Source organism: Molossus molossus, unplaced genomic scaffold (assembly GCF_014108415.1).
Source record: "Molossus molossus isolate mMolMol1 unplaced genomic scaffold, mMolMol1.p scaffold_m16_p_2, whole genome shotgun sequence".
Classification (NCBI taxonomy): domain Eukaryota; kingdom Metazoa; phylum Chordata; class Mammalia; order Chiroptera; family Molossidae; genus Molossus; species Molossus molossus.
The window spans coordinates 482,712-501,997 of NW_023425355.1; the positions used below are offsets into that span (position 1 = coordinate 482,712).

The following is a 19,286-nucleotide window of genomic DNA, read 5'->3' on the forward strand; positions in this document are numbered from 1 at the left end:
GCCCCATCACTGATGAACTATGTGAACATGCTGTAGTCCCTTCCTATCCCTAAGCCTTAGTTCCCCCACTTCAATTTACTGCGGAGTATAGACCTGGGAGACTAGAAGTTTATTTCCAGCTTTGTCATTGTTGTAGGTCTCTTCTACATCACCACCAAGGTCTTTATTGCTGCCTAGCTGTGTAATACGGGTGTACCAGTCCCTTCAGTTTCCCCCATCAGTAACAAGGGAGAGGAAAGGGGTCTTGAATTGGATTATTGCTAGGTGTTTGCTAATTTTCAACATAGGATGTTTGTAATAAGGTGTGGCCTTGGCGGGGCCTCTACTCCAGCCACTAACCATGTCCTCATTTTGTAAAGCAACTACTGTTCCCCTTCAGAACTCCCTTAAAATCCCGTCATGAACAGTTTGCCCAATTGCAAACCCCCATGTAGCTCATTTTAAATTTTCTGCTCTCACAGACAGTGTAGACCCTGGTAGAAATTTGATTTCAAATGAGATTTCAGTTCTGAAACCAAATTCCTGCCGTTACTCAGCTTAATACTATTTCACCCTTGTAGGCAACTCACATAACAAAACTAGATTTTTAGATGTTTATTTTGTTCCAAACCTTTTGAGGATTTAATGTACCAGGTCTCAAGCTCCCAAATTTCGTTCATTCACCTAGATTTAACTATGGATTCATAAGAGGCTGCGTCCTACCCTAAACATTAATACTGTGCTGCTTTTGCCAACCAACATTCTCTCCATAAGCACACAAGTCCACACACGCACGTGCACATGTGTAAGAATTGACACCCCGCCGTATTATGTGGTGCCTGATAGGGCAGATTTGGGACCTGTGAATGACTTTCCTTCATCTGGAGACAAGCGGGTGGTAGCCAGATTCTTAAGAGCTATTCACACCATGTGCAACCAAGGAGACCCTGCAGAACCGCCCACAAGTGACTTGGCTGGGGGGGGGGGGGGCAGGGAGGAGTGGAAGCTGGGGTTTTGTTGGCTCCAACATTTTCAGTGGTCTCTCCTAGGAATTACAAGGCTCCTGGGGCGCAGCTTCTCCTGTTCCACTGCTGTTTGAGCTGATAGGATAGTAATTATGCCTCTTCCTACCTACAGAGCCAAGAACCAGTGTGTTTTCCTTTGAGGAATGGATAAGAGCTGAACTGGGACAGTGGAGGAGGATCAGGACTTTGGCCTTGAACGAAGCCATAAGAGGCCAACAATGCCCCAGCTGCCTATTTGTAATGGAAAAACTCATGGGTAGGGGTCACTGTCTTCTTTGGAGCCCCCAAGGGGCAATCTCATCCTCCTGGCCCTGGCTTGCAGTGGCACATTAGTGTTAGCTCTTAGTGACATCCAAGGATGGCAAGAAGATGAGAAAAACTTTGGGTAATAGAAACACAAAAGATCAAGGCCCAGAATAGGGAGAAAGGAACAAGAAGAGGCTGAGTGAGGAGAGAGGTTGAGCTCCTAAAGAGGTGAGCTGCGCTGGCTAGACACAGCCTAGCTGGGAATCCTCTTCAGCAAGACTGTTGCCCAGAATCTGGGCATTGGAAATCATCTGATACCTGTTTTACAGGGGTGAAGGTGGTCCAGAGTCTACCTTTTCCTGGCACCTTTAATGCCCACTAATCAGAGTGGGCTAAGATACACAGCATGAGGGACACATTGGTTGGTAAAGGCTAGCAAGGTTTTACCTTCTTAAAAGAAACTGTCCAAACTTTGGTGTAGCTGATGCCTCTACCTTTTGGGGATCTAAGTTGGGAATGGGATTTTGCCTAAAACAGTTCCTAGCATGGCCTACCCCAGATGGAAATATTGGCCTGTCGTGAATAATGAGAGATAGAAGAGTTGGTACTTCACCAGGTTGAGTTGCCTCTCCCCATACCATGTCATCTCCCTGGCATCAGTCCTCCTCTGCCTGCTGAGATGAAAGGGATTTCTTCACATTTTGACATATCCCTGCTTGGGAGGGCCTGCAGGTTAAAGCATTGGCATGGGTAATATGTAAAAATCAGTGAGTGCTCTGTAAGGCCCCTTCCCTACATGGTATTCTACTCTTCCAGTCTATGATTATAGCAGCTTGAGCCAAAAGGTGAGGTATGGCTCAGCCTGAGATGAGTATGACTGATGCTACTATTAGGGGTGGACTAGGCCAAGGTAAGGCTTATTGGCCCAAGATCTGGGTCCCTCCTTCCTTTAGGCACCCATGTGTCTGACAGTCATAAAAAGAAATATAGAGGGAAGAGAAATGAGTAGGAAGTCGAGGGGAAAAAAGAGGAAGGGAAGAAGGAGGCAGAGTGTTAACCAATTGGATATTGGGGAGACTATCTGTACACTTATAAACTAACAGCACCCACAGTTTTTGGGAAGTTACAGCACTCAGAAACTCTGAGGCTAAACAAGGCTCATAGTTCCATTTTACCTCTCTGCCCTTCCCCCAACCCTCTCCACCAACGGCTCCTAAGGTCAGATAGCAAGGAGCTCCTCGGCACACAGAGGCTTGGGTCTTCCCACCAGGCTCCTGGGGACACAGTAGCACCTTTGACAGTTGCTTCTAGTGAGTGACTAACAAGCTAGGGGAAAGAGAGGTCCCATGACCCTCCTCCCCTAGGGGTTAGAAAGTATAGGGAGAGATTCCAAAGGCCAGGGTGTGATCCCAAGCTTTCCTAGGTCATGGGAGAAAAAGGACCCTGGCAAGTTTAAAGGCATTCATGAAGAGAATTTGGTTAATGAGTTTGGAACATCTGGAGCTTTGGCTCCAAAGGGATGGTCAGGTGGCTGAAATGTGTGCACAGGTTTGGGAACAAGTGTGCTGGTGGCAAAAATGTAAATGCTGAGCAGGGTGGGGTGAAGGAAAGGGGTTGGAGAGGAGCACACAATGACAAGGAAGAGGCATTAGATTGGCTCTTCAGGGGTGGGGGAGCCTGGCAGCAGCTCCCCACTGGGGTCTGGGTCAGGGGCCAACATCTTGTCCTTGCTGGAATCCCTTTGCTCTTTCTTGAACATCCTTTGATGCATCAGAGGGACAAAGAAGAGGATTACAGCTCCAATTATTGGGGGCACACCAGCAAAGTAGAAGGCCACATGGTAGTCCCCAGAACAGTTGCGGAGGAGGCCTGAAACAGTTAAGAGAGAAAAGTTAAGCTCGGCTTTACCCTACTGCCCAAAGGTGCCCTCTACCTCTTTTAGGGGCTATCACAATACCTATTCAGAGAATTTTTGCCTGAACTACCTTGACCCAAGGAGCCCCCTGCAATTGAAATACTTCTAATTGTGAGAAATTAACCTCTGTTACAAAAGCAGGTGACTCCTCTGGGATACTGGGGCTGCAGGCCCTAGAGGCTAATGCTCATTATGAAAGAAGCTAAAGAAATTTCTTTTACAATTCTCCATTTGTGACTTTCATGAAGCTACAGATAACATCTAGTCACTCTTAGGCATGCAGTTAATTTAAAAGAGGGAAGCTAATTTAAAAGAAGTCCAGAATGCAGACTGGTGCAGCCGCTATGGAAAACACTATGGTGCTACTTCAAAAAATTAAAAATTGAACTTCCATTTGACCCAGTGATCCCACTGCTGGGAATATACCCTAAGAAGCCTGAAACACCAATCAGGAAGAATATATGTACCCCATGTTCATAGCAGCACTATTTACAATAGCTAAGATCTGGAAACAGCCCAAGTGTCCACCAGTAGACGAATGGATAAAAAAGCTGTGGTACATATACACAATGGAGTACTATGCAGCGGTAAGAAAGAAAGATCTCTTATCCTTTGAGACGACATGGAGGGACCTGGAAAGTATTATCCTAAGCGAAAGAAGCCAAGCAGAAAAAGACAAATACCACATGATCTCACTTATATACGGAATATAATGAACATAACAGTCTGAGGAATACAGTAGACCCAGACACATGGAAGTAGGGCACAGACTGACATCCCTCAGAAGAGGGGATGGGGGTTGGGGGGGGTGGGAAGAGATAAACCACAGAACTTATATGCATGTATGCATGACCAATGGACATGGTCAACTAAGCCGGGGACGGGGTGAGGGGGGGTGGGGTGGGGGGTGCCAATGGGGTAAAAAGGTAAAATATCTGTAACAAAAAAATAAATAAAAATTCATAATAAAAATAAAAAATAAAAAAATAAAAGAAGTCCAGAGAATATGGCCAAGCCTTGTCTTGGTTCACAGTGATATACCCTTCCAGCCCCAACTTGGGTGAGTGTTCTTGTGGAACAATTCAGCCAGGTTCCTATTTACCCTCTCTCCTACATTCTCATTTGTCCTAAGAGGAGGCTATATGTGTATCCTTCCTTCAAGTTACAGATATGGTCGGTACCTCTGGGTTCCTCTAAGTTCCGAATACCATGGATGTGTTCGGCATGGGACGCTAGGACTCCTCTGCTCACCTTCAGAAGCTAATGTGAGCCACTTCATAGGAGGAATGAATAAACCCAGAAACACTACTGAGTAAAGGCAAGTAAATTGGGCTGCTTAGGAGGTAATCAAACTAGAAAGAGATATGAATTTTGGGACACACCTTTCGGCTCAGGGGCTGGGTAGAGGCTCCCCTCACCCAGTGGGCAGTGTAGCATAGGGCCTGAATGGAAGTTTTTACCACTGTTATACAGCATGAACAGTAAACTTAAGACATGGCACACAGAATTTGTGTTCAAAGAATATTTGTTGAGTTAGCCCAGTTGGCCAGCCTAGGAAAAGCTAGCCCATTAATTAATACTTAAAATAAATCCTAAAGAAAGGAAATATAGTTCTCTTTCCATTAGTTTTCCTTGTTTACTATATTTCCTGGGGTACCAACAATACCCTTCTTAGACATTGTAAGCCAACATTTTGCCTACTGCCTGCTGCCTGCTGCTTGCTGCCTACTGGAAGTGACCCTCAGTGGCCCAGTCCTAGGATGTGGCCTTAATCAAATCTCTTCTATAGGCTTAGGTTAGAAGCCAGTAGAGGAGGAGGAGTGTGTCTCTATATCTTGCTAAAACCAGGGCCCACTTTCTCTTTTCCTCCTGCCTAGTTACCTTACAAATAATTACTTGCCTGTGAAGAGAAAGGGGGATACTAAATCAATAGAATGGTAAAGAAGACCAAACACTTTTATCTCTCTACCCTCTTGGAATCAGCCATACTGTCTGCAATAAAACTTCACTGAAACAGATATACAGCCATGAAAAGCTTATTCCTCAAAATGAATCCATGCACATATACTGTGCTTAGTCTCTTTCACCTATAGTGGTAAGGGGTTTCATGCACTCTGACAAGGCTGTTTACACAGAGAATAAGAGAAAGGGAATTTTAAGTAGAAGTACTAGGAAAGCTAGGGCCCAGGGAAGACAGGACTCCCCCATGCATACCATCCCTGTAATATTAGCCTCACCTGCAATGGGGGGCCCAGCAATCATCGGCAAGGCCATCATGCCCAGGAGGTAGCCAATGGCCTGTGAGGCCTGCATTGGGCCCACCAGTTCAAATGCGATGGGGGCCATGATGGTGATGAAGAATCCATCACAAAGGCCCAGGAAGAGGCAGACAACGATGAGGCCTCCAAAGCCCCGGCACAGGGGAATCATCATGGACATCAGGCCCAAGAGCAGGAAGGAGATGACCTAGAGGAGCAAGGGCCTGAGATTGGTCATGTTATGCTTGCCAGTCAACACCACACAGTAAATCGTACCTTCTTTCTCAGAGCCTCATTTCTACGATTTATAAAATGGGGCCATGGGGTGTCAACAGAGAGAGCAGTTGGACTAGTTAGTTACTTAGGCCCTAAGTCCTATATTAAAGGATTCAAAGTTTTTAAGAGAGAGTCTACTTAACTGCGAGTCTATGTTCTTGTCAGTGGGTTTGTTGGGTTCATCATTTGGTTTTTAGAGAGGATAAGAAATGACATGGTCTTGTCATCTGAGAAAATCTGTTTGTTGAGGGAGCTTTAAACTTTACCCAGACTGTTTTGGGATATTTAGGCAGAATCTACGAATAAGAACCCAGGTACCCCAGCTTCTTCTCTAGGAGATTTATTAACAACTATAAGATAAAACCAGACCTACCTATCAACATCCAAGCCTTAATGGTATGGCAATTAATAGTTAATACCATTATATAACACAATGTACCCCATTAACTGATTTCAATCAGCTTTTATTACTACCTATTGTATCTAGCTGCCTCTTAATATGCTCAGTAAGGCCCTGCCAAAGTTTGGAAATTAAAAATCTCTCTTGGAACTGAGAATCAGGCTTCAAGAATTGGCCCAGCCCAGCCAGTGTGGCTCAGTGATTGAGCATTGACCCATGCACCAAGAGGTCACCAGTTTGATTCCCAGTCAGGGCACATGCCCAGGCTGTGGGCCAAATCTCCAGTGGGGGGCACGCAGGAGGCGGCCAATTGATGTTCTCTCATCCATGTTTCTATCTCTCTCTCCCTCTCCTTTACTCTCTAACTAAAATCAATAAAGAAAATAAGAATGGCCCAAAGTGAGGCTGTCCTGCAGGTAGTCACCATTTCCTTTCCAACAGACTATCCAGGAGCTTGACACCAGATACATGTGCCTGTCTTGTCCAATACTAGGAACCGCAGGGTCTAGTGGATGGCTCTTCAGAAGACCTGAAGCTACATACACACTCCTTTCCTCTCTCGGTCCTGTACCCAGGGAGAAAGGGGCCACATTCTTGTGATGGAGTATGTTGAATAGCTCAAGAGAAAGAAGTTTATCCATTATCTTGTGCTCTCAGCCTGAAGCACAAGCAGGATGAATTTGGACAAGTCACTTTCTCTCTCTGGGCCTCAGTTCCTCATTTATGAAATGAGGGAGTTGGATAACCAGTTCATTGTTTCATCTAAGATTGTTTTATTTCTTTTAATCCTCACCTGTGAGGTAAGATAGGAAAAGCAAGAATTATTCTCATTGCACAAATGAGGAGAGTGGGACCTAGAGAAGGGAAGCGATCTGACCTTTTCTGGTACTTTTCTGTATTCTTCCCCGCAGTGGACAGGGTAGCCACACTCACCTGTAAGTAGATCTTCTTGAGTCCAGGAATAGAGTCACTGACACGGCCTGATACAAGGCGCCCAAGGCCTGAGGTAGCACCAATACACACCAAGAGCACCCAGGTCTGCTTGATTTCCAAGAACTCCTCTTCCACATACTTCATCTGAAAAGCATAGCACCAGACCCCCCAGGACAAGAGAAAGAAGAGGAGCTGACTGGTTAACGATTGGCATATCCAGAACCCTCGACTGTTTACTTATCTGGACCACAGCAAGAACTTCCTCCCTTGTAGCTCTAGCTCTGGGACAAACCCCCTGCCTGCTTCTAAGAGCTTAAAAGGCTGCATATCCCCTGGCTCTCTAAATTCTAGGCTTTTGAACAACAGCTGAGAGGAGTGGGTGTCTCTAAGCCCCTTCTAAGTCCTGGCAGGACAGAATACAGGCTCAACAACTGAGGAAGTTCCAGTGGTCTTCTACAATCTCCACACTCCCTTACCCAGATCTGACAGACTGGGGAAATAGCAGGTCACTAGGGGAGAAGGATCCACCAACTTTCAGGTAGTACTCCTAAAAGTGTGTTTTAAGAAACATGAGGTCTATGAAAGATAACTAGACTACAACTGACAGTTCTTTGGCCACATAAGTTGGGTGGATGCTGGTTAAACAAAGTTGAAGGCAAAGAGATGTAATATATGTCATTTCCTAAACAAAATTATTTGAGAACAAAAACCAGCATTGCATAGAACACACTTTTAGAAAACCCTATCCTGGAGTCATCTAAGCCAGTCTCCTGCATCCCAGTGATGCTTATCTTCTCCTGAATACCTGTCTAGACTTATCAGTAGGAGAAACCATAGGCATGGGCCTTCCCCTAAGGAATTCTCCTTATTTTCCACTGAGATCTTCCTTCAACCTGTGCTCTTTCCCACTCTGAGTTTCTCCAACTACTGTTTCTTCTCAGTTCTGCCCTTCCAATGTCCTCCACCCCTACCCTCTGCATTTCAGACAGGTTAAGGGAAGATTCTTGGGACCAGGTAGGGTAGGCCCACCCTGGTATTCCTCACCAGGTGTACATAGGGAACGAAGTAGCCAAGGGCAGCAGCAGCAATCCCAAAGGCCCAGATACGGTAGGTACGTTGGCGGAACACTCGCATGTTGAAGTACTTCCTGAGTTGAGCTAGAAAGCGTTGGCACAGGGTGTGGACACCTCTCTTGCTTGGGGTGTCTTGAGAGCTGGGCAGGAGGGGCCGGTAGGTGAGGGAAAGCAGCGTAAGAATAAACATGAAGGTACTCAGCACCTGGAAGGTTTGGGCGAGCTTTATCTTAGCCCCCAGCGTTTTGATGAGAAGGGGGAAGGCTATGGAGAAGATGCTACTCCCAGCAGACACTACACCATTGGCCAGACCCAGGCGGCGTTGAAAGTAGTGGCCCAGGATGACGAGAGATGGCTGAAAGGCGAAGGAACAGCCACAACCAAAGAGAATCCCATAGGTGAAGTAACGCAGGCTTAGTGAGCTGTGGGAGAGATACCAAGAGCTATCCTCAGCAGCCTGACCAGCAAACCACCTACCCTTTTCCCTTCACCCTCCTGAGACTTACATTCCATCACCATTAACCCACAGCCCCACTTACCAATGACCCTCATAACAAAGAACACGACCTTCTCATCCCCATTTTGCAGATGGGGAAACAGAGGCTCGGAGAAGTAAAGTAATGTACCCAAGGTAGTATAATGAACCAGCAAGGGTTGAACTTGACTCCAAGTATGTGTTTCTATTTTGAGTATAACACCCAGTCAAAGAGGATTGTTCAAAACAAAGTCAGAACCAGCCTATGCAAAGGCTGTATGTGGGGCTACAAGGAGTAAGTCAGTGATTTAGAGAGAACAGTTTCACCTACTGCTCACCTAGACAGCATGGTAGGCTGGTAGCCAAAGCTTTATCCCAAGTATCAACAAAGGTCTGCAAGAAGCCAAGATCCTGGAAGACTGAGATCCTCCATAGGACTCTGCAATATCTTTCTGAAGCTAATATTTCATCCCCAACCCTGCACAAAATCTAAATATCCCAAGACCTTTCACTCCAGGCCCTAGATGATCTCCATGAGGATACTAATGTAAAAAGTCCCTTTAACATTCAGAGCCTGGCTCCTGTTGCTAGACATGGTATGGATTAGCTTCCCAGAGTAGCATGGTTGCTTGACGAGAAATGGAGCCTCAAAAAAGTTATGGGTCTCACAAAGTAAGATAGGTTTTTGTCTTAAAGTTCTTAGGTCCTGTGGTGGCCATAAGCCTCTGTGACAGAAAGCAAAGTAGTCAGCAGGGAGGAATCTTGTTTCTTTCTTTTTTTCTATCTTTTTTTTTTTTTTTTTTTTTTGAAGCCTCACATATTTTGCAATAGTTTTTATCTGACCATTTAATTACCTAATACTCTTGTATGGTCAGCCAGTTCCTCCCCATAGATAATGGCAGTCCTCATACTAAAGGATTCCTTGGGGCCTGCTCCCATGAGATTCTAGGGACTCATTGGGATGGCCTGGGCCAGGGATATTGTCTAAAGGACAGGAGTTAAACCCTCAGAGTGAGGACCAGTGGGAGCAAAGCATGGGGTTCAGTCTAGCATGCTATGTGGTAGATCTGTTTCCATCTACACCCAAGGCAGGAGGCCCCTTCATAGACTTGCCAAGTCTTCCCCAGCCCTGCCTGTATTCTGCTCCATCTTACACCATCCACAGGAACTCAGAGCTCTGATTCAGACAACAGGAAGGATGACTTGGAGCCTTAGCCACAAACAGAACCATTTTTCCACTGGATGTGAAGCCATCCAGAAAATTTCCTGGCTCTGAAGATGTTCTTACAGAAAAGGCAAAGGGGTTGGGGGAGTGGTTTGGGACTGGAGAACAGAACGCCTACTGCAATGTGCCTAAAGAAGAGTGCCAGAAGAAAACACATCTGAGCTCCTTCCCTCCTGTAACAGCTTATGTGGATTGGAAGGGAAATGGGATCCGTATGTTGCTAATTTGTTTACACTTTGCTATGCTCAGCCTTAAAAACAGGCTTCTGCTGTGTAGTGCTGAGACTGGAGCTGCTTTTGAGGGCCTAGCTCCTTCTCAGAAGGAGCCAGATACCAGCTTGCTGAGGGCAAATGAGGCCAAACACTAAAGGAGTTCCAAAAGAGTTTGGAGCTGCCTCCCTGGGAGGGCTGAGCAGGCTCCAGGTAGGACATGGTTTTCCCCTCCTCTGACTGAATTAGATGGCACTGAGCCAAGATCCAAACTCTACTGTAGGGTAGGCAGGGCAGCCAGAAATGCACAAGTCATAAAGAAAGCTGGTTCGTCCTCAAAGGGCCCAGTTGTGGCAGAACACCACTACCATTCTCTGATGTGAGTGGAACCTTAGGCCTAGAAAACATAACCATGGTCCTACTCTGCGGAGCCAAGCTCAGAAAGCAAATCTCTGACAAATTAACTGTATCTCCAGGCCAGCATCTTCCTACACAAGCCCAGGCAGATTGGAAATAGGAGCTACCATAACTTTCAAAGTAACTTTGACAGAAAGTTGGAGTTCTTTAGGAATCCCATGTTTCTCATTCTGTGGTGGAGAGTTTTCACTTCTCCCCTCAACTACAGACATGCTTCTGCAGGGCCGGCAGAAACAAAACAGAAAACGAACGTGTAGCTTGCTTCTTGCCTGACACTACTGACTTCTGCCAATGGAACCAACAGGACCAGAGATTGAGTTAGGTTAGGCCTGGCTGGTTAGCTGGGTGCTAGGTTTGGACCTCGGGGGGGGGGGGGGAATGCTGCTAAATATCCCTTCTCATGCCCAAGATATGAATATTTATGTGTCCCAAACTGTCTATGCATTTGCAGCCACAAATATCTTGAAAGGGGCCAGAAATGTTAAACAGCCTTGGGCTCAGCTGACCTTTTTTTCAGCATAAGATTCCATCAGGAATCCTATAATGGTAGGTGTCCACATGAGCTTGCTCTAAAAGCTCATTCCCGAGAAGGCACAATAAAATGGCAGAGGTGGAAGACATGTGAAAAGACCATCTGGTCTAATCCTCTCATGTTACAGATACAGAAATTGAGGCTCAAAAGGAGGGAATGGTGCTCATCACTTGTTCCATAGCTGTTCAGTGGCCAAAACTGGACATGGCCCAGCTGTATGAACTTCCAAACTTAGACTATGTCCACCACTTTTGAACTCTTGGGTCCTCTTTGGGGCACTGGGGACCCTACTTAGATGAGTCCCATTGGATAATGAGGACCCAACATAAAAAGGGCCATAGGGGATTCTCCAATGAGAAGAGTGTCCCTAGTTGAAGTCCAGAATGGAGCCAACCCTCAGGCTTGGGCAAATGTCCAGCAACTACTAGCCTTACCTGGTGAAGGAGCTAGTATGGAGGCCGATGAAAGCGATGGCAGCCCCTGCAGTTGCTGTGATTCGGCAGCCCAAACGATCAGTAAATATACTCACAATGGGAGAACAGAAGAAGATCATGCCCATTGAGAGGGCTCCTACCCATGCTGCAGAGAAAACAAGCACAAAGATAACTTAGCTTAATGTGGTATCTGGTGGTTTGACTTCTTCCCTGGCCTTTTATTTTAGTTTATTTTTAATTAATTAATTTATTTTTGTACAGATGTTTCTCCTTTTCCCCCCACTGATTCCCCCCACCCCCTCCCTCCCCGCCCTGTCCCCAGCTTTGTTGTCCATGTCCATTGTTCATGCATACATGCATATAAGTTCTGGGGTTTATCTCTTCCCCCCACCCCCTCTTCTGGGGATTGTCAGTCTGTACCCCACTTCCACGTCTCTGGGACTACCTCAATCCTCAGATTGTTATGTTCATTATATTCCACAAATGAGTGAGATCATATGATACTTGTCTTTCTCTGTTTGGCTTGTTTCACTTAGGATGATACTTTCCAGGTCCCTCCATGTCGTCTCAAAGGATAAGAGATCTTTCTTTCTTATAGCTGCATAGTACTCCATTGTATATATGTACCACAGCTTGTTTAATCTGTTCAATTGATGGACATTTGGGCTGTTTCCCTGGCCTTTTATAGGGGACATTGCATTGGCCTGCACTGCCAACCAGCTACTCCCTAGTAGCCAGAGAAATTGGGTGATTTTCAAAGTACCTGTAGCAGGGCAATGTGAGAACCAAGAGTCTAGTTTATAAACATACCCAGAACTTCAGAGCTGGGACAGGGGGTCTTTAAAGATCAAGTTTATGATGAAGCCTAACTAGCCACCACAAGGATATACATTTCTCAGCCTCTTTGGCTGTTTAATATGACCATGTGACTGAATTCTGACCAATAGAATGTGGGCCCCTGAATAACTACATTGAGCAAACTTCTTCCTCCCTCTCCAATATGGAATCCCTACACTGAATGTTACACAAGAAATAAAATTTCTTATCCTTTAAGACAATGAATTTTTTATCACACCCTCTTTTTTAAATGTATTATCAGATTTTTGGGGTGACATTGGTTAATAAAATTATATACAAATAAATTAAATAATATTATTTCAGGTGTACAATTCTATAATACATAATCTGTATATTCTATTGTGTGCTCACCACCCTAAGTCAAGTCTCCTTCCACTACCATTTATCCCCCTTTTATAGTCTTCTACCTTCTGCCATCCCTCTTCCCTCTGGTAATCACCACACTGTTGTTTGTGCCTATGAGTTTGTTATTCTTTGCTTAATCTCTTCTCCTTTTTCACCCAGCCCCCAACTTCCTCCCCTCTGACAGCTGTCAGTCTGTTCTCTGTATCTATGAGTGTGTTTCTTTTTTTTTAAGTTTATTTTATTAATTAGACTCCACATATAACTGAAATCATATGGTATTTGTCTTTCTTTGACTGGCTTATTTCACTTACATAATACTCTCCAGGCCCAACCATGCTGTCATGAAAGGCAAGATTTTCTTTTCTTTTATGGCTGAGCCATATTCCATTGTGTAAATGTACCACAGCTTTTTTATCCACTCAATTTTTGATGGTCATTTGTTACAACAGTTAAAACAACAGAAACTAAAATAAAGATATCCTTCCAATACCATTTTACTGATAAAGAAACAAGTTCAGAAATGTGAAGAGACCAAAGATCACACAGCAAGTTACTGGCAGAGCTGACACTCAAACCCAAGTCTGCTTATTACTAGTCCAAAGTTAATTGTATTATTATATATCTTCTATTGGGATCAATTAAGCTTCCCATCACTGGATGTGTGGCACCAGAGGCTAGATAGAAAACAAGGAACTCAAGCATAGGGGTCATATTTGGACTAGCCAACATTTTAGGCCCTTCCAGGGATGCTAAGCCCGATCTACAGCCTTAGGCACTTGGCTACTTGGCTTCAGTGCCAAGAAGCATGGGCATCAATTAAGCCTTCAAGAGCTAAGATAAGGCTTATCTTGGTCATTGTAACAGTCTTATGAAGATACTAAGACTAAGGAGCAGGGAAGGCCACAAACACAGGACAGGTTCAGGAGCCACCCGAAGATTTCTAAGGACACTGTGCAAGAGTTATGTAACCATTATGCTGAAATCCTTTATCGGAGCCCATGTAGGGCAAATTCCTGGCTCCAAACTCGAATAAGAAGAGTTTATTCTGTTTATAAAGGCTCTTAAGTATCTGTAACGATGCTCACCAGGGAGGAAGAAATTTGTCCTTTTACTTATATTTTTCTAGCCCATTTCTCCTTGCTCAGCCCTCAGAAAGAAAGCCCAAGGGTTTTTGTTTGTTTGTTTGAAGGCTGTTATTAAGTTTCATCTTGGGCTTCTCTTTTCTAGGCTAAATAATCTTAGTTCCCTTATCTTTTCTTCTTAGCCTTAATTTGTAACTCTGTAATTACTTTCAGAGCTCTCCTCTGAACACATTCCAAGTCTTCATCATCATCATCAAAAAGCATCATTGAGTATCACCTGAGCAGAGCACCGTGCCAGCTTCTCTCTTCAATTGCGCCAGAGAAGTGCAGTCAGAGGGAGATCAGGGCTGGCCCTCTGCCAGCGTCTTGTATGTCGGTGCCTAAAAGGTTGTTCGGATCCCCAATGGGAAAATTTGCTGTGCTGGGGCACCACCTTGAGTCTAGCTCCCAAAGTACTGTCCTGGGACAGCAGGGACACCTGAACTCTCATCACAGTTTTACTTCTTACCTTGCAATTTCACCTCTTATCAGCCCTGGGGCTTTGAACAAGTCACACAGCACTTCTCTAATCCTCAGTCTTATCACCTGTAAAATGGGGATTAAAATTCCTGATGGGCCTTCCTCAAAGATTATTTTAATGATGATCACACGTAGTCATATGTATAAGAGAGCTTTGTAAATAGTAATAGTCACATCATATACAAAAATTAATGCAAATGGACCATATACTTAAATGTAAAAAAAAAAAAAAGTATAGAAGAAAATCTTTCTGACCTTTAGTTAAAAATTTCATAACTACAAAAGTTAAGATTCTTAAGAGAAAAAAAATTGATATATTAGACTTCAAAATGTGAAACTTGTGCTCTTTGAAAGATATGGTTATGAAAATAAAAAGGCAAGCCACAGACTGGGAAAAGTATTTACAACACACACATTTGATGAAAGACATATTCTGAATGCAACTGTGAGTTGACTCTCACAACTAACAAGAAGAAAACAATCCAATTTAAAACATGGCTGAAAGATTTAAACAGACATTTACACACACACACACACACACACACACACACAATATGAGTGGCAATTAAGCATATAAAAAGATGCTCAAGCCCTGGCCGGTTTGGCTCAGCGGTTAGAGCGTCGGCCTGCGGTCCGGAGAGACCCGGGTTCGGTTCCCGCTAAGGGCACGTACCTCGGTTGCGGTTTGTCCCCGGCCCTGGTCGGTTGTGGGGGTGGCAGCCACTCGATGTGTCCCTTTCACGTCGATGTTTCTCTCTCTCTCTCTGTTCCTCTCTCTCCCTCCCACTCTACCTGAACAAAAAATGGAAAAAAATGTCCTCTGGTGAGGATAAAAAAAAAAAAAAAAAAGATGCTCAATACCATTAGTAATTCAAAAAATACATAGTAAAATTACAATGAAATACCCTGGACAACTCACTAAAAAGGCTTTTTAAAAATGTCAATACCTAGTACTAGTGAGAATGTAGAAGAACTAGAAATCTCATACACTGCTGATAAAAATGAAAAATGATACATTTACTTTGGAAAATAGTTTGTCGGCTTCTTATAAAGTTAAGCATACAATTTGACCCTGAAATCCCAGTCCTGGGTATTTACCAAAGAGAAACAAAAACTTTGTTCACACAAAAATCTGTACCTAGATGTTAATAGCAGCTTTTTTTCATAACTGCCAAAACTTCACAATAACTCAAAATATACTTCAACTGGTGAATGGATAAACAAGTGGATATACATTAATACAATGGAATACAACTCTGCAATAAATAATAATGAACTGTTGTTATAGACAACAACCTGGACAACTTTCAAAGGCATTATGCTAAGTGAAAGAAGCAGACACAAATGATTTCATTTATATGAAATTCTGGAAAAGGCAAAACTATGGTACAAACAGATTAGTGGGTGCCTGGAAGAAGGGGGAGGGCGAGGATTCATTACAGAGGAGTATAAGGGAATTTTTAGAGTGATAAAATGTTGTATAACACCTTAAATGTAGTGGCGCTATTCTTTTGTCAAAATTCATAGAACTGAGCATATGAAAAGAGTGAATATTACCACATGTAAATTATAACTCAATGAATCTGATGTTATAAAAAAAAACTCTTCTTGCAGCAAAGCAGGAAGTGTCAGTGAGAGATGTCATTTATGATGTCTGTGTTTTTATTCTGGCTGGATTAAAAAGAAATAGTTCAAGTGTATTGTCAGGTAAGTGAAAAATATTTAAATTCAGGAAATCTGCCTTTTCAGATTGACTTCTTTCACCTTTTAATATGTATTTAAAGTTCCCATATGTCTTTTTGTGGTTTGATAGCTCATTTTTTAGCACCAAATAATATTCCGTTATCTGGCTGTACCACAATTTATTGATTGATTCACCTACTGAAAGACACCTTGGTCGCTTCCATGTTTTTGACCATTATGAATAAATCTGCTATAAATATCCATGTGCAAATTTTTATATGGATATAATTTTTTTTTAGTTATTTGTTTAAATACCAAGGAGCAAGACTGCTAAGTTGTACGTTTAGTTTTGCAAGAAACTGCCAAACTGTCTTCCACAGTGGCTGTGCCATGTTGCATTCCCACTAGCAATGAATGAGAGTTCCTGTTGCTCTACATCCTCACCAGCAATTGGTGTTGTCAGTGTTCTGGATTTTTTGGCCATTCTGATAGGCCAAAATAGGTACATAGTGCTATCTCATTGTTGTTTTCATTTGCATTTTCCTGATGACATATGATGATGAGTATCTTTTCTGTGCTTGTTTGTCATCTGTATATTTTCTTTGATGAGGTGTCTGTTAAGGTCTTTGCTGCATTTTTTAGCTGTGTTGTTCATTTTCTTATTGTTGAGTTTTAAGAATTCTTTGTATATTTTGGATAACAGTCTTTGATCAGATACGTCTTTTGCAAATATTTCCCCCAGTTGGTGGCCTATCATTTCATTCTCTTGACATTGTTTTTGGCAGAGAAGTTTTTAGTTTTAATAAAATTTATCTTATCAATTATTTCTTTCATGAACTATGCCTTTGTATTGTATCTAAAAAGTCGTCACCATACCCAAAGTCATCTAGATTTTCTTCTGTTATTATCTAGAATGTTTATAGTTTTGTGTTTTATATTTAGGTCTGTGATCCATTTTGAGTTTATTAAAATTTTTAAAAATTTAAAGTTATCATATAATATTATATTGGTTATATTAGTTTCAGGTGTACAATATAGTGATTTGACATTTTTACATCTTACAATGTGATCACCACACTAATGCTATTAATCATCTGTCACTGTGCAAACTTATCACAATATGATTGACTGTGTTCCTATTCCTTTTTCCACCCATCCCCCCACCCCCTCCCTTCTGTAACCATCCCTTTGTTCTTTGTTTCTGTGAGTCTATTTTTGTTTTATTTGTTCATTTGTTTTGTTTTTTTAGATTCCACATATAAGTGAAACCATGTGGTGCCTATCTTTCTCTGCCTGACTTATTTCACTTAACATAATACTCTAGAGCCATCCATGTTGTTGCAAATGGCAAGATTTCATTTTTTATTGTTGTGTAATATTTCATTATATATATAAAATATACCACATCTTCTTTATCCATTCATCTATCAATTGACACTTAGAATTTTGAGTTGATTTTTGAGAAGGGTGTTAAGTCTGTGTCTAGATTCATTTCTTTGTATGTGGATGTCCAGTTGTTCCAGCACCATTTGTAGAAAAAAAATCTTTGCTCCATTGCATTGCTTTTACTTCTTTGTCAAAGTTCAGTTGGCTATATTTACATGGGTCTATCTCTGGGTTTCTATTCTGTTCCATTGATCTATTTCTCTATTTTTAAACCAATGTACACTGTCTTGAATATTGTAGCTTTATAGCAAGTAATGAAGTTGGGTAGTGACAGTCCTTCAATTTTGCTCATCTCCTCTAATACTGTGTTGGCTATTTGGGGTCTTTTGCCTCTCCATATAAACTTTAGAATCAGTGCATTGATATCCACAAAATAACTTGCTGGTATTTTTATTGAGATTGCACTAAATCTATAGATCAAATTGGGAAGAACTGATTATCTTGACAATAATGAATCTCCCTATGCATGAACATGGAATATTTCTCCAGTTAATTAGTTTTTTAAATTTTGTTCATAAGTGTTTTGTCATTGTACTCATATAGAGTTTGAACATATTTTGTTAAACTTATACCTAAGTATTTCATTTTGGGGGATGCTAACGTAAATGGTATTTCTTCTAATTTCAAATCCACTTGGTTATTGTTGGAATATAGGAAAGTGATGGACTTTTGCAGAAAATTTTTAGTTGATTCTTTCAGATTTTCTACATAGATGATTGTGCCATCTACAAACAAAGGCAGTTTTATTTCTTCCTTCCCTATATCATTTCATCACATGTGTAGGTTCATGTAACCACCCCCCCAATCAAGATACAGAACTATTCCATCACCACAAATTTGTTTTCCATCTCTGTAATATTATTTCAAAAAAGTTATATAAGTGGAATCATATAGTATGTGACCTTTTCAGATTGGCTTTTTCACCTAGCATAATTCCCTGAAGATATATATTTAAAGAGAGTTTTTAGAAGACAGCATATAGTTTAGGCATTCCTTTTTAAATTTTCTGTCCACTCTGCTAATCTCTGTCTTTTTTAATTAAATTTTTTTTTCAATTAGAGTTGACATTTAATATTATATTAGTTTCAGGTGTACAGCATAGTGATTAGGCATTTATATAACTTACAAAGTAATCCCCCCAATAAGTTTTGCACCAACCTGACACCATATATATTTATTAAAATATTGACTACATTCCCTATGCTATACTTTATATCCCCATTTTATAATGATCAAACTGTACTTATTAATCCCTTCAAATTTTGTACCCAGCCCCCAACCTCCTTCTCCTCTGGTAACCATCAGTCTGTTCTCTGTATCTATGAATTTGTTTCTGTTTTCTCTGTTTATTTTATTTTTAAACTCCACATATGAGTGAAATCATAATATACTTGTCTTTCTCTGACTTATTTCACTTAGCATAATGGCCTCTAAGTCCATCCACATTGTTACAAATGGTAAGATTTCATTCTTTTTACTGCTGGGTAATATTCCATTGTGTACATGTACCACATCTTCTTTATCCATTCATCTTTTGATTGGAAAATTTAATCAATTTACATTTAAAGTAATTATTGATAGATATGTAGTTATTGACATTTTATTGTTTTCTGATTGTTTTTGTAGTTCTCTGTTCCTTTCTTATTCTCTTGCTCTCTTGTAGATTGATGACTTTCTATAGTATTGTATTTGGAGTCCTTTCCCTTTATTGCTTGTATACTTGCAGATTTTTGGTTTGTGGTTACCACATGCTTCACACATACCAGGCTATGTTTATAGCAGTTTACTTTAAGTTGATGGTTGCTTAAGTTAAAATCACTAATATTTTTACTCACCTCATCCACATTTATGTCTCATCATTACTTTTTACTTCTTATGTTTGTGTGTATTCCTTAATTTACTGTTATAATTATACATGATCTTCCTACTTTTGTCTTTTAACCTTTATGCTAGTTT

The 19,286-nt window shown here is 41.8% G+C and overlaps 1 protein-coding gene across 1 annotated transcript in view; it reads right to left on the reverse strand.

The window, feature by feature from the left end:
* Positions 1–1,004: 1,004 nt before the first annotated feature.
* SLC16A2 (solute carrier family 16 member 2) overlaps positions 1,005–19,286 on the reverse strand; it is an 89,354-nt gene continuing 71,072 nt past the window's right edge. The window contains exons 2-6 of the mRNA XM_036270912.1: positions 11,398–11,542; positions 8,077–8,527; positions 7,033–7,176; positions 5,403–5,631; positions 1,005–3,119 (exon numbers count right to left, since the gene is read on the reverse strand). Coding sequence (XP_036126805.1) covers positions 2,899–3,119; positions 5,403–5,631; positions 7,033–7,176; positions 8,077–8,527; positions 11,398–11,542 — 1,190 coding nt within the window. The 3' untranslated portion in view covers positions 1,005–2,898. The remainder of the gene's footprint in view (positions 3,120–5,402; positions 5,632–7,032; positions 7,177–8,076; positions 8,528–11,397; positions 11,543–19,286) is intronic.